The sequence below is a fragment of the Tachypleus tridentatus genome, chromosome 13, assembly GCF_004210375.1.
Source record: "Tachypleus tridentatus isolate NWPU-2018 chromosome 13, ASM421037v1, whole genome shotgun sequence".
Lineage (NCBI taxonomy): Eukaryota > Metazoa > Arthropoda > Merostomata > Xiphosura > Limulidae > Tachypleus > Tachypleus tridentatus.
In genome coordinates, this window is record NC_134837.1 from 96,737,295 (window position 1) to 96,752,460 (window position 15,166).

General features: G+C 31.1%; 1 protein-coding gene and 1 long non-coding RNA gene across 3 annotated transcripts in view; one reads left to right on the forward strand and one right to left on the reverse strand.

Annotated features, from left to right (window-relative positions):
- LOC143237459 (uncharacterized) overlaps positions 1-15,166 on the forward strand; it is a 38,045-nt gene that overhangs the window by 11,404 nt on the left and 11,475 nt on the right. The gene's annotated exons all lie outside the window — the stretch shown is intronic.
- LOC143237456 (putative nuclear hormone receptor HR3) overlaps positions 9,691-15,166 on the reverse strand; it is a 69,602-nt gene continuing 64,126 nt past the window's right edge. For both annotated transcript variants that reach the window (XM_076476729.1, XM_076476730.1), the window contains one exon: positions 9,691-13,297. In XM_076476729.1, the coding sequence (XP_076332844.1) occupies positions 13,038-13,297 (260 nt within the window). In that variant the 3' untranslated portion in view covers positions 9,691-13,037. The remainder of the gene's footprint in view (positions 13,298-15,166) is intronic.

Sequence of the window (15,166 nt, forward strand, 5' to 3'; positions counted from 1 at the left end):
CAAATCATAAAATAATGTGAATACCACAGGTGATATAAATTACATTTAGATGTTATATAACACTTCATAAGTAGTGTGATGTTATCAAAAATCGGTCATCTTTGGGGAAGCTACATAACAGCCCTTTTGAATGTAAGATATTCATACACAACATCTTAAAGATATATTCAGATTAAAGACTTATAATTTCCAAAATGAGAATACCCTTGCATTTAATGGTATTGGAAATCCAAGGAATATGGATCAAGCTGGAGTACGAGGACTACCCAGAACGAGATCTGCAACATGTCATTCAAGGTCACAGGATACAGTGCCTGTAGATTTCTGTGTGATCAGACTGTTGAAAGAAGTGCTAAAAAACAACTGTATATGCGTGCTAGATGGGTTATGGAGAGCCTGGAGGGAGCATGGTGTACTTTAGATGTAGCAACATTATAAGGAGCCTTTAGCAATGAAAACTACATGTAGAGCTATGGTCCATTTGCACAATAAAGCATGACCTTACATGGCAATATGAACTGTGACAATGTGGTAAAGCTCTAAAACAGTTTCAGCATAATGTACTCAATCTTTCAGGTCCAGCTATTTTAGATAAAAACAATGTTTATTAGTAGAACAATCATCTACATCTGTACCTTGATCACAGTTACAACTAGTTAGCAGATTTTTCTTTTTGACTTAGTTTTCAGGGAAACACAGTTACTGGAAAAGGGGTTTGTCGTGGTTTCTTAATTTTGCGAAAAGCTGCATGAGGGCTATGTGCGCCAGCCATCCTTAAGTTAGTAGTGATAGACTAGAGGGAAAAAAGCTAGTCAATACCACCCACAGCGAACTTTTGGGCTACTCTTTTAACAACGAACAGTGAGATTGGCTACATGTTATAACGCCCCCACTGTTGAAAGGGAAAGCATGTTCAGTGACAGGAATTCAAACCCGCAAAGTCAAGCGCTTTAACCATGAGGTAATGGCAGGCCGCTAGGACTACTCTTTTTAAAAATTAGGATTTCTGTATTAAATGAAGGTTTGTTTACCGGTCTACGCTTATCTTTAATTTTTATTTATTTCATTATTCATGTTTCTCTATCCCCTGTGGCTCAAAGGTAAATCTGTAAGCTTATAAAGCTAAAAACCGGGTTTCGATAGTCGTAGTGGGTACAATAAATATAACCTACAGTGTAACTCTGTGCTTAACAACAATCATGAGCCATACCTCAAAACATCAACGTAGTGATTTATTATTTGGAAAAGCCTCCCAGTGAAACAGTGGTTTGTTTGCAGACTTAAAATCCTAAAAATCAGGTTTCGATACCTCTAGTGGGCAGAACATACATAGTTGTTTGTATGTTGCTTTGTGGTTAACTAGAAAAATATTTTCTGAATGTAGCTTTGTGTTTAACTTCAAACAAACATTTATAAAAAAATTGTTTCTTGCAGTTAAGCACGAAATTACAAATTGGCTATTATGCTTTGTTCACCACTAGTATCGAAAGTCGGTTTCTAGAGTGTAAGTCCGCAGACATACCTCTGCGCTACTGGAAAGAGGTATTTAGAAAATGTTCTTCAATTTGCAAGTAATCTCTCACTACTCAACGACTTCAAAGTTTCAAATGGTTAGTTAGATCAGTGGAGAAAGTGATATTACATCACATTCTTGAAACTTTGCAGGTGAGATTCCGGCGTGTGATTCGAACATATGTATTTTTACGTTAATTTATATTAATTGCTTACTGATATTAATTTTATGTCCTTTATTTGCATAAAATATGCTGTAATGTACAAAGTGTTAGGAAAATAAAATATTTTGTTATTCCTTCTATTTTATGGGCTAATTCTTCCATGCCATCACAAAATGTAAATTTCAAAACCATGGTAATGCTTCACTGGTCACTGTTGCAACAAAATGAACGAAGTGAGAATAGCTATCATTTTTTATAATTCCAACATACATGTACCAAGGGTATGTCATAAAGTTCTACTCGAGTGAACATACTGATCAAATTTAGGGTTTGAAATAACTGTCATGGTAGCTAGCTGCGTCACATCAACATGTTGAGACCCTATCACGTCCGAGATGCATCTGTAAACTTTTCAGTTATTGTGTGTCCTCCTGATACTGATAACATCTCTTTGAATCAGACACCAATAAACTTGAAAATAATAGGGATGAATGCAACATCAAACTGAGTAATTCTGACATTCTATCCAATACTGATTCAAAACTCGATCATTTGCCTCCTGAAGATAAATATAAATTAAATACTATAAATAGTACATTCTCAGACATTCCTAATCAAATCAACATTGCCATTCATGATGTAGATATAGGTGATATTTATCCTGTGATATAACATCCGTATCAGGTGAATACAATCAAGGTTGATAAAATGTGTAAAGTAATATTCTATATGCTGGAAAACGGCGTTATGAACGCAGTAAAAGTAATTTGTCTTCACCTTGTGCACTGATTCCTAAATCTGATGGTTCAGTTGTATTCTGTACAGACTTTCGCAAAGTAAATGCTTTGACAAAGACAGATTCCTATCCCATTTTAAGAATGGAAGATTGTATTGATAAAATCGGAAAAGCCAGATATATCACAAAATGTGACCTGTTGAAGGGATACTGGGTTGTTATTCTAATTGACAAAGCAAAAGAAATTTCTGCTTTTGTTACTCCTGATGGATTATACCGGTACAATGTAATGTCGTTTGGGATGAAAATTTTTCAAACAACTTTTCAGCAAATGATGAATCAATGTTTCAACAATATGTCAGATTGTGAAATTTATGTGATACTGTAATTTACATTAATATCTGGAAAGAGCACTAATGTATATTACATGACGTTTCCTAGTGGTTTAAGAAAGCAAATCTAATTGTAAAGTTAGCAAAAAGTGTCTTTTGTAAAGTTGAAGTTTACTTTGGTTAGGTGGTAGGCTATAGTCAAGTTTCTCTAATTCAAACCAAAGCTGATTGCATTATGAATTACCCAACCCCTTAAAACAAGAACAGTTTGATGACAGTTTTGTGAATAGCTGGTTACAGGAAGTTTTGTAAAAAAATTGCTGGCATCACTGTATCGTTAACCTACTTATTAAATAAAAATCAAAGGTCCAAATGGTCTGAAACAAGCCAACGTTTTTGAAAAGGTCAGACCTTATTGCGCACTTGCCCCGTATTAATGGCACCTGGTTTTGATAAGCCTTATGCATTAGCTACTGATGCCAGCGATTGTGGTGCTAGTGCCATTCCATTACAATAAGACAACAGAGGTATTGAACACCCTGCATGTTATTTTCCTTTTAAGAAATTTTTGTTTAATTGTCACCAAAAAAAACTGTTCAACTGTGGAAAAAGAAACATTGGCTTTAGTGTTAACTTCAAAACATTTCAATGTATAATAAGTATCTACATCACAACAACCTATTGTCATTTCCACTGATGTTTTAGAACCAAGTGAAGGGAAAAACAGAAAGCTGTTAAATTGGAGTTTAACATTACAAGAGTATGATTTGAAGACAAGCCATATGAAAGGGGTTGATAACATCTGTGCTGATGCACTTTCACGTGCTACGTAATTTTATGATCATAAGGTTATTTGTTTTGATTGGAATATGTATCGTCGTGATTTTTGAAATTGTATAATTATTTGACATTTATTGAATACATATGACATGTATTATATTTAATGTATTGTTATCAACGCGTGTGTGTTTGAATAATATCACAGTTAAAGTTGTCTAATGTCAATTTTTAATTCTCTAAAGAGGAAGTAGTAACGGATTTACTGTTATACATTTATTTTAATATATATATTTGTTTCAATTTAATATACATTTAGAAATGCAGCATAACATATATTGTAAAATGTGTATTGCGCAAGTCCTGCCGGCTCTAAATTTAAAGATTCTCCACCGTAAAAATGAACAACGTACGATTATGTGTGTAAACTACTAGTGATTAACAGTATTATTGCCAACTGAATTTTCGAGAATCTCGCTTAATAACTATAAAAGATAGCCAATGCAATATACGGCAGGGAAAGTTTAATATTGTTGTTAGTTTATTACATACAGTCAGATACTATAAACTTCGGAAGCTATAACTGTGATAAACGCTTATTAATCGGAAAACTACAGATATATGACCAGAAAAGTTTACAGATTTTGAATATTACAAACTATTTAACTTGAGAGAATTAACTTAAGATATTAGTATTTCTACCAGGACATTAGATATCTTTGTGGGAGAATATAAACTTAAACGGCCTGAGGCTAGCCATTAAACAAAGTGTAATAATATTAACACAGAATTCGTTCCTCGTGAATCGTAGATAAAATATTAAGTTTCAGACCAAATAAAAGACTCAGTATTATTTGTTTGTAAAAATTTTGTAAATAAACCATTGTTTGTAATAACCGTTACTGTAAATTATATTGATGTTTGTATATTAAAATAGAATTAAAAGAGAAAATTGTGTATCAATCTTGTTGGCAAATATCATAAAGTTTCCGGCTATTTGAAATCGTGATACGTTAGCATACGTAACATAATACATCAGAAACTCGTCCGGAAAAAAATGATGGTATATAACACATTTTGCACTTTTCATTGCTAGGATTGAAGAACAATGATTGTGAGTGTTTGGTGATGTATTCGCATCCGGTTTTTTAAACACGAAACATCAAAAACAAGTTCCAAAATTGTAGTCTCAACATGCGACAGGTTTTAGGCATATTCTCAGGAAGTTTAGCTGTTCTTGTCCTGTTATGTCGTTAATAAAGGCATCTTCCAGTTGCTGTTTAAAGAAATAATCATAAACACCAATACACTGTTTTACAAGAGGAGTTGTAACATTTGTACTTGTATCAACATTAAAATAGTCAAGTGATTCCTTTTCATTTCACCCTACATATTGTTTTATGCCCATCTCTTTTAGCATTAAAGCCCAAATAACTACTGATTGTCTCTTTTCTCTTTCTTTGATACTTGTTGTGATGCGTTATTTTTGTGTGTAAAGCTTGGTGCAACATCAGTGCTTTGACACAAATGACAGATTAATGTGGTAGAGTAAGCTTGAAAGTACCTCTTACAAAGTTATTGGCTTTGGTAGAATAAAACTGCAGTGTCTAGGAAAAAAAACTGTAGAATGTGCTTTGCGAATCAGTTGTTTTCTTCTACTAATAACAAGTGTCTTGAAAGGGTATTAGAAAAAGTGATGTTTAGCACATCAAAGCCATAAATAGATGTAAACGTTTTTGAGCATGCATAACCAACTTTATTAAAATAACAGGTTTTTTCAATTGCCTGTTCTTTTGTTGCAAAACTAATTTTTTCCCTAACTATATTCAAATGTTCAACTGTTTTTATCCCTTTTTTTTTTTAATCTTTGCAGTACTATCACTTACATAGTAGTTATGATATAGTACATGGCCTTTAGCAACACCTTCAGCTGTGCTTGAATAGATGCAATTTCATGCTAATGTCTTCTTTTTGGTAAACTGTAAATAAATCATAACATCAAATTGAATGAATAACCTACCAAAGCCACTTTTTTTTTTTAAATAACTTGGACAATCTACTTTCTTGCTTGTTTATTGTTATTGTGTTTCACATTAACTATTAACTTCTATGAAAAATGTTATAGTGACATGCAAAATGAAAATTATAGTGCTTATGTAGAAATACATAGAAAAGAGCACCACTGTTCTGACTTACAGAAAAAACCTTCTTCAAAATAGCAACAGTATCATAACTGTAAGTCAATGTCATGCACAATAGGTTACCAAGAGTATTTAATATTAAATATACTAGAAATCTTCTGTTGATTTAATATTAAATATACCAGAAATCTTCTGTTGATTTATTTCTTGACAGTACTATAGATCATCTGTGAGTGTTATATATTTCGTTTACTTATTTTAGTTTTGTTATAACAAAATTTATCTAGCAAACATTTAAATGCCAAAAAGGAATTATATAATAACATGTTCAAACAAAACTTGACAGCTGAACGTCAGACATTTTCTAAGAATAAACCTAAACCTCAATATTCAAATGTCTAGAAAAATGTTTGAAAAATTATAACAGCATAATCCTAAGTCATGGTGATACCCCTTGTAGTGGTTTAGAAATAAAAACAATGTGGAAAAAATATTAACTCTGAGATAAAAGTTTGGTTTAAAAAATTCCTATTCAAAATGTTCAGATCAAACCCTGCAAAATATCACTTGTTTTTCTGAATATTTACAATTTAGTTTTTCAACAGTTAAAGCTGTATGAAATCTGAAAATGCATGAAATCAATTGCAGTTGACAACTTCTATATTACAATTAGACCGTAAGGAAATTCTTAGCTAAAAAAAAAAAAAGATATATGTGCTTAAAAGTGAGTTATCCTCAGTTAAGCAATGTTACTACCATCAGACCTTAAATTACTATACATGTATGTGACAATACTGACAATCAGAAATCAACTTATATTAATTTATTTCGGGAGAAAAACAACAAACAAATCATGAACTTGTCAGTGAAATGATATACAACCAGTTCTTAACCTGTTGTTACAATTCTATACAACACACATTGGTATTTTTACATAAGATGTAAGCTACAATTTGAAAATACTATACATTTTACCAAATGAAAGTATGTGAAGGGCTCAAAAAGAAGGCCACCTGGTGATTCCACATGAAAGTGCCAATTCTCAGTCTGTTTAGAAAAGAGATGAGTAATTGAAAGCAATTTGTCATTAGCAGGTTTACCAGATTTCCAGAGTGAAAAATTGGAACATTTTTCTCTATATATGAGTGACACTGTAACAGCTTTGAAACACTTTAAATTAAAATAATATACTTTGTATCATATGCTGAATAATCTGTTATTTCACCATATTTTAAAAACCACAAACAAACAAAGTTATCTTGTTAAAAATATTAAATAAATGAAAACGATGCTAAAATGTCTTAAACATATTTAAAAGAAAAATGTGGTTTCATTTATGTGGCTAGGCAAGTTTTCAAATGTTAATTCCTGCAGCTACCCAACAACAAATTATTAAGCAAACATAACAGAGAGGTAGGGGATATTGTACCATGTGATTATTCTTTGTCGGATGATTCTCCAAGTAAAATTTAAACAAGCAGTGATAAATTTTACATATCAAACTCACACTGAAGTACAGAGAAACTAGAAGAATTTAATACTTTTACTGTTTTTGATAGGGACAAAAACATGAGGCTAAAGATTGGGGAAATACATTAAGAAATTTATTTTTGAGGACAATTATTTGTTATCTCATTCAACGAGATATAGTAATAAGATTCCTAATCGAAATGTATAATTTAAAAAGGAGACATGCATTTTAATATCATGTTAGGTTACAAATTTAAATAACTAATGTAAATGTACTGGTGTGCCTTAGTGCTTTTTGTTAACACTAATAACCTCTGATTAAGAACAGTACTTATAAATAACAACAACATCATTTATCTTATATTCTTGCAACTATATTTACATCGAGTTGTGTTGTAAAGTTAGTGAAGATATTTTTTAATTTACCTTGTTTTAATCAGGCACAAAATGTTTTATTTTCAGCTTCTTAAGTATGACTAACAATATTTACAGAATAAAAAAGAAAAAATACATCCTTATTAATACAGGTATTTTCTTTCAATTCTTTATCCCAACGTGGGTTACTAAATTTATCAGTTTTAGTTCATGAATTTCTTTAACACTTTGATAAAAATCACATAACCATACTAGTTATATGAACATAATTTATAGCACTCAAAATTTCCTTAACCAAACATAAAACTATTCTTTAATTAATGAAACCAAAGTATGGACAAGGGATAACTGAATGATAAAGGTCATAAAAGTTTTTAATTATTAATTTCATGATTCTTTAAAAATAATTTCCAGCTAGGATAATTTTTTCATAGTTATATAGCTGTAAAATATCTTTGGCAAAGTAGTCAAATTCTGCAGAGACTTTTGAATTACTTAACTGTAGCATAATCAAGTTCCTACACTCATGGGCACCCACAGAAATGTTTTTTTTTGTTATTATTGTTGTTTTGTGTGGGGGGGGGGTAAATATGCAAGGGATTAGGATTTACAGTGCAAGTCAACAGACTAAAAGAATATGTGTTATGTGTGTTTAAACATAAACAGAAATTTTCATTTTAGTAACAATTACTAAAAATATTTAGTTAAACTATAATGTTAAGTTTACATCATAATACATGCACTTGTTTGTCAAATCTAAAGGAAGGAGTAAATGCCCCTTTCTGTGAGCACCCATGCCTAAACTTCATTTATTCTTTGTGTTGTGATTTAAAACAGTTTAGTGAAAGAAAGGAGAAATGAACTACATCTTCATTGTTAGTAATTCTCAGCATGAGTTGTTGGGATTTATAGTTCATGTAAATTGTTTTGAAGTAAACATTTTCATCTCACAAGATGATACAATTGATTTAAAACTAAATATTGATGCTTTCTTGTTCTTTCTTAATAATAAACATTTCTTTATATAATATTTACTTATTTTTTAACTTTTCTTAGTTAACAAGTCAGGGATAATAATCAAACTTAATATGCAGTCAAGGAGAGACCCATTTTGTCCATCAAAATTGTCTTTACACATCCAAACAGTTGAGAAAGTGTAAAAAGTTAAATCCACATTTTCTTTTTTAGAGCATTTTTATTCCTTCTTTCAATCTCTGTAAAAAGCCATCCACAACTCATTTCAGCAGCTAGTCACCCCATTAAAAAAATAATGTTCTTAACTAAAGTCTAGCGTGTCTTGTACATATCTTAAACTTGTGTTCTTAATGTCCTATTGCTCTCAGAATATAGCACAAAAAAATTATATTTTGTTGCCTGACTCTATAAAGTTTTAAAATAAAACTTTAAGTCAGCATTAAATTCAATTTAGTAATTATTTTTATTATTATTTTGTTTTTAACAATAAGCATTTTATAAACTTTTACTGGTTATTATATTATCAGATTTCACAAATAGATTCTGTGGGTTCAAAAACACTTTTCTGTTTTCATAGGAAAAACTACAACTCTTCATATTTTTAGAGAAATCATAACTTACTTTAATTGTTTGTCTATTTCACAAAGTATTTCTTGTATAGTGGATTTTGTGTTTATTAATAACTCAAGACAGCAAAAAGATAAACATGTGAAGACTGAATCTTGCACAAAATTAGTAAAGCTAGTTTTCAAGATATTTACATGTTGTAAAGATACAACAAGACATTTAATTATCAAACAATTCTGTCACTGACTGATACATTCACACGTGAAGAAACTTTAATTTTCAAGTAGATTAATAAGTATTCAAGTTTGTAAGTGATGATGCTTTATCAAAGTATATTTATAGAAAAAATTAAAAAGTTAATTTTACGATATGTTGACTTCAAACAATCTAAAAAGGTAGAAAAACTGACAGAACAATACATGTCTTAAATAACAAAACAGTATTCAGAAATATTTTTTGCAAAAATTAGGTTTGGATGCAAATGTTTATCTCTAGAAGCATGAATTATGTTTTTATATAGTAAATATATGGCCACTACTTTTCTGGATTAAAAAATATTGTTTACATTCAGTAATCACATTTCTGAATGTATTTGAGTTGACAGTGTAATAACTAATAACCCCTTATGAGAGCTCTGTACCCTATTCTTTTAAATAATTTATTTTTAACTTACAAGCATTTTCATACACTTCACACAGTTTAATACTGACTAGTTTATCAGTACATCATAAGTTCAGAATTCCTGGAATAAGTTGGATACCAAGTCTGAATAAGTACAATTTTACAAAGAACTTGTATTAAAAACAAAATTTCAACAGTGATTTTTAGTCGAGAAGTAGCAGACAACAAGTGATTGTTGCTAAGTGATCAGTTAATATACAAAAATATAGAAGAAATTTTCCTAAGTTAATGATCATAATTGTATTATTGTTTAATACATATTTCTATAGGTGAATATTTGAAATAATAAAATTAAACCTAAAACCCATTAAAAGAAGAGCAAATTATTGTTATAATGATTTTATTTGTATATTTCATTTCTGGTAAAACCTCTAATGAAAGATAAAAACAGAACAAACCATCAAATATAAGAAGTTCATCCTGGTACATTTAAGTTAAGAAACACATTTCACTTATTAGTTACATGGTTATGGTAGATTCAACAACTGAACCAAATTCGGTATGGTAAATCCCACAGAGGGCTCAGTGAGCCTTTTTTATCCTCTGAACAAACTGCTGTTTATTTAATGAGCTACAAAAATAGCATTAGTATTTTTTACAGTTAAGATGAAAAGCTAATAATTACTTAGAAAAAAACAAAGCTATTGGCACTAAACTGAATAATATAGAGCAATTCTGTATGAAGGCACATCACTAATGTCTCCTGCATTTCCTAATAAGTACGCTTTAGCATCACTGTACCCCCTGTGGAAACCTTCCATATTTCTACTAAGTGGTCTGGAGAATGAAATTTCTACTGTGTATATGTGAAATTTCTAAGTAACTGCATACCTTAAAGGTTATTCAAAATGCATACTTAAGTTTTCTGTCACTGTTCAAAATCTTATCACATTACAGTCACTTCCTTTACAGGACTGAATTATTTTACTAGAGTTGTTTCTTCAAAACTGTTGGAATTATAACAATAAATTAAAGCTTTAAAGTTAAACTGTGTATATTTTTTTAAAATGTGGTACATTCAACCATTTCAGATTTAGGAAGATAACTTTGCCATTTAAGTGTATCAGTTAAAAACTTTCTCAAACTAATCTATAATTACTTCTTGAATTTGATGATATAGTATTAGGGGCGATAAAAAAGACTGTAATTTCAAAAATGCTGATAGCTTCTTCCTTAATATTACAAATCTTATGAAATTTATGGTAACATATATTGTACAGTAAAGACGTGTTTAAAATGCTTAAAAGCGAAGACAAAATGTGTAATGCAATGTTAGAAATGTGAAAACAAAGGACAAACTAAAGTCATTGTTGTAAAATATACATTGCAGCACAGCTTATTCTTATTAATGGAAACAATATTAACAACTCTTTACCCCACAAAGCTTAGCGAATGAGTCTTTTTGCCTTACAACAATTATTTAGAAAGTTACTTCACACTGAACCAAATGCCTGCAATACTCAGTATCCCAGGTGTTTTTGAACAGTTTGGGCAACATATCCCACATCAGCAACAAATAAACATTAACACTAATATTCAGTGTCCCAGGTGATTTTGAACAGTTTGGGCAACATATCCCTCATCAGCAACAAATAAACATAAACACTGTAATACTCAGTATCCCAGATACCTGTGAACAGCTCGGGTAGAATGACTCTCATCAGCAACAAATAACAAGATATTTTTAAAATCTAACCATTAAAACTCTACAAAAATATGTCTTATTTTCAACTTCCATATCACACTAGTGGTTGAAGTTGCTTGTAGTTTGGAGAGACATAAACCTATTTTACTAGGCACAGTTGAGAAGCACATAGTAACCTTCTACCAATGCTAGGTTAGTCCAGTGTAATTAGGGTCATGGGTGGGAATTGGAACCAAAATATTTATACAGGTAGGACACAAAAACAATCTGACTTAATTATTGCAAGTTTCATGTGTATAGTATATTCCACTGAGAGAAAAAAAATCATACCTATACTCAAGGCTCATAGAACACACCCTTAACAGTGGGCATTGAAGTTACTGAAAAATTAATTATTTTCAGTTCTGGAAAGTAAGCAGCAAGTGGCAGTGATTGCACTATAATAATGCTTTCAACCTAGATGCGAGATAGACGATCTTTTTCCCCTGATAGTGCTTTTCCTTGCCCTTCTGTAGATATTGGTGACAACTCTAGACAAAGGAATGCCATAGCTGGGGTACAGAAAGTAGTAACGTTTCTGTCTCATGGTGCATCCATGTGCCTGATGGGACAAACCCCTGCTACTATACTTTCTTTTCTTCCATAAAAAACTACAATACTCTAAAATAAGTTCACTGAAAAACTGGGTGCAAGAGTACAGTAGATTACTAAAAACAAAACAAAAAACAAAACAAACAATGAGATCTCCTGAGGACTTGTAAATAATGTTTATTATTAACTTGTAAGCATATATAGTATTCAAGTGTGCCCTGAGCTACTGCTAGAACCCTCTGATATCATTATCCCATTTCTGACTGAAATGTATGGGCTGCACAAATACCTGATGATGACAATGAACATATGATTAATTGTGAAATCTCCAAACTTAAAATTTATAAAACACTTTACAAACAACATCAATAATGAATGAATGCACCATAAATAAGTGAACTGAATGTATTTTCTAGATCTAATGATCACTCCAGATGAAAAGCTAAGACAGCAGTATCTTGCTTTACTAAAATGATCAAAGGAAACATGAACCTGCTTCTGCAGTTAGCATGATTCCTTAATGAGAATGTTTGTATATGTTTGGCAAGTTCATACTGTTGTTTCACAAACACTATGGTTAACATCTATATGTTAAACACTTCTCATAAAACTCTCATAAACAGAAGCTTTCATAAAATGTTACTCTATATCACATCTTTCTCACAATTCAGCTTAGTCTTTTCATTAATTTTATTGTTTTTTTGGGAGGGGGGAAAATAAAGATCCAGCTTACAATATCAGATGATACCTTCGTCTTCCTTCTAGTTATGCTTTCTATCAAAACAAACAACAATTCAGTTATCTTTATACAATTATAGTTACACTATACATCCAACATTTAGAGTCCAAAAGTCTGGGTATGCTGAAGAAATCCTAACTTCAATTCATCAATCTTCTCCACAGTTTGATAAAAAAAAATGACAGGTTAAATCCATTGTGGTAGCAGGCTATTAGGTATAAGCCTGCAGCTTTGCTGTATTTTCTAACTGGCCTTTTAGTTTATAAAATCTTAGATCTCATATATTTCTCTAGATGGGCCATAAAATTCATTCAAAGCTAAAGGAAAACCAATCACATATCAACTGAGAAAAGCTCTTTATGCAAAGCAGGAAATTCTTGGTGAGGATAAGTTTGTTTGAACTTTGTTAAGGCATCCATATGTAGAATATTCATTTCTCTGAGGCTTGGAATCTTGGCCAAAAGAGAATCCAATATACTGACATCTCCTTTATAAGGTAGTTTGTGGGTGCGGTCTAATTCAAGCCGGAGTGACTTCAAGATGGCTTGATTAAGACGCTGAATATCGAGCACTTCTTTAAGACCCACACGATCTGTAAAAAAACAACAACAAAAAAACACTGTTGTACGAGTATTTTCTAAGTAACTCATTAAAATACATGAATAAAAGCTGCAACTAACTTACAATCTTTGGACACAACAAGACACCTGTTGGTCCATCTTGGCTGTCCCATCCTCTACACTAGAATAAAATTATTAAATCAAAAATTTTATAAAATTCACATCTTAAAAGCAGTCCAAAGTATTCATATAATTATCAAGCTTTCTTTTAAACTCACTTAAATTTACTGTCTCAACAATATCAAAAGGCAACCCATTACATAGGCCAGCCACCCTATTCAAAAAGATTATCTTAGCTGTTGACAACTTCTACCTTGCCCAAATTTACATTTGTGTCTCTGGGTTCTATAATTCTTGCTGTTTAGTATGAAAAATGTTGATGCATCAACATTATAAATTCCTTTTACAATCTTATACTTCAATCACATCTCTTCTAAATTCTTTGTGTTCAAGAGAAAACAGTTTTAAGGATCTTAATCTCTCTTCATAGGACAACCCCTCCATACCAGATATCATTTTAGTAACCCTTTCCAAAAATTCAATGTCTTTTCTTAGGTAAGGAACCTAAGACTGAACACAACACTCAAAATGTGGCCTGTACAAAGGAAATTAAAAACTCATTAGACTTGTATTCAATATTTCTGTACATATAACCAAAAATTCTATTTGCTCTACCACTAGCAAAACCACATTGCTTGGAAGGCTCAAGGGACTGATCAACCACTACACCTAGATACCTTTCTTTCGTAACACTTTATAATTTAAATTGTGACAAACCCTCACATATTATCTTGTACTTATTATAATTAAAACCCATTTGCCATTTATTTGCCCAAATCACTAAATAATCTAAACTTTTTTGTGAAGCAGCAATACCCAAAAAGTTAATATTATCATCAAATTTAAGTATCTAATTGACCATTTCAGTGGAATCTACCTGAGGTCAAGAATAGCTTCTCATTTCTTCTCTAACTAGGTATATCATCTCTTTATTATTTCAATGTTATCAATTACAAGCAAAAGTATTCATTCACAGTGATGGGAAAAGTTTAAGTTAATCTATCAAGTTTAATTATTTAATGGACTTTAAAAAGGTTAATTGTGTTGCACTTTTGGTTTTACTCAGAGTCATTGATGTAAATAAAAAAAAGCAAAGATCCTGTACTGAGCCTTTAGGTACTCCATTTGTGACATTAATCCAGTTTGACTGAACTCTGTTTATAACCCTCTGCATTCTTCTATCCAACCATACTTCTATTCCCCACACCTGAAGATACAACTTTTTTTACAAGCATTTTATATGGTACCTTATCAAATCCTTGCTGAAAATCCTGATACATCAAGTCCACAGTCTTACCCTCATCTACATAAGAAGTAACCTTTTAAAAGAATGTCAAAAGATTTTTTCAAGATTTTTCCTTAGTGAAACTATGTTAACTATCTAATAAAATTCTAAACTTTGTTAAATTACTTTGCAAATCAACTTTTATCAGCTTGTGTAAAACTAATAGGCCTGTAATTACTGTGACAAGTTTTATTACCTCTTTTGAAAAGAGAAGTGATATTATCTAACTTCCAATCCTTTGGCACTTGCCTACTATTCAATGACTTACAAAAAAATAGTAGGAAGTGGCTCAAATATCTTATCCACTTAACCTCCTTCAAACCCTTGAGAAAATATTATCTGTCCCAAGAGCCTTATTATTCTTTAATATTTTCTTAGTAAGCTCAGAATGAAGCAATCATATAGTTCAACATTGTTTCCATCTACCATCTTAAAGATTAGGAATACTACTTAAATATCCATTAGTAAAATTTAAAAAAAAAGCAGAATTTAATAA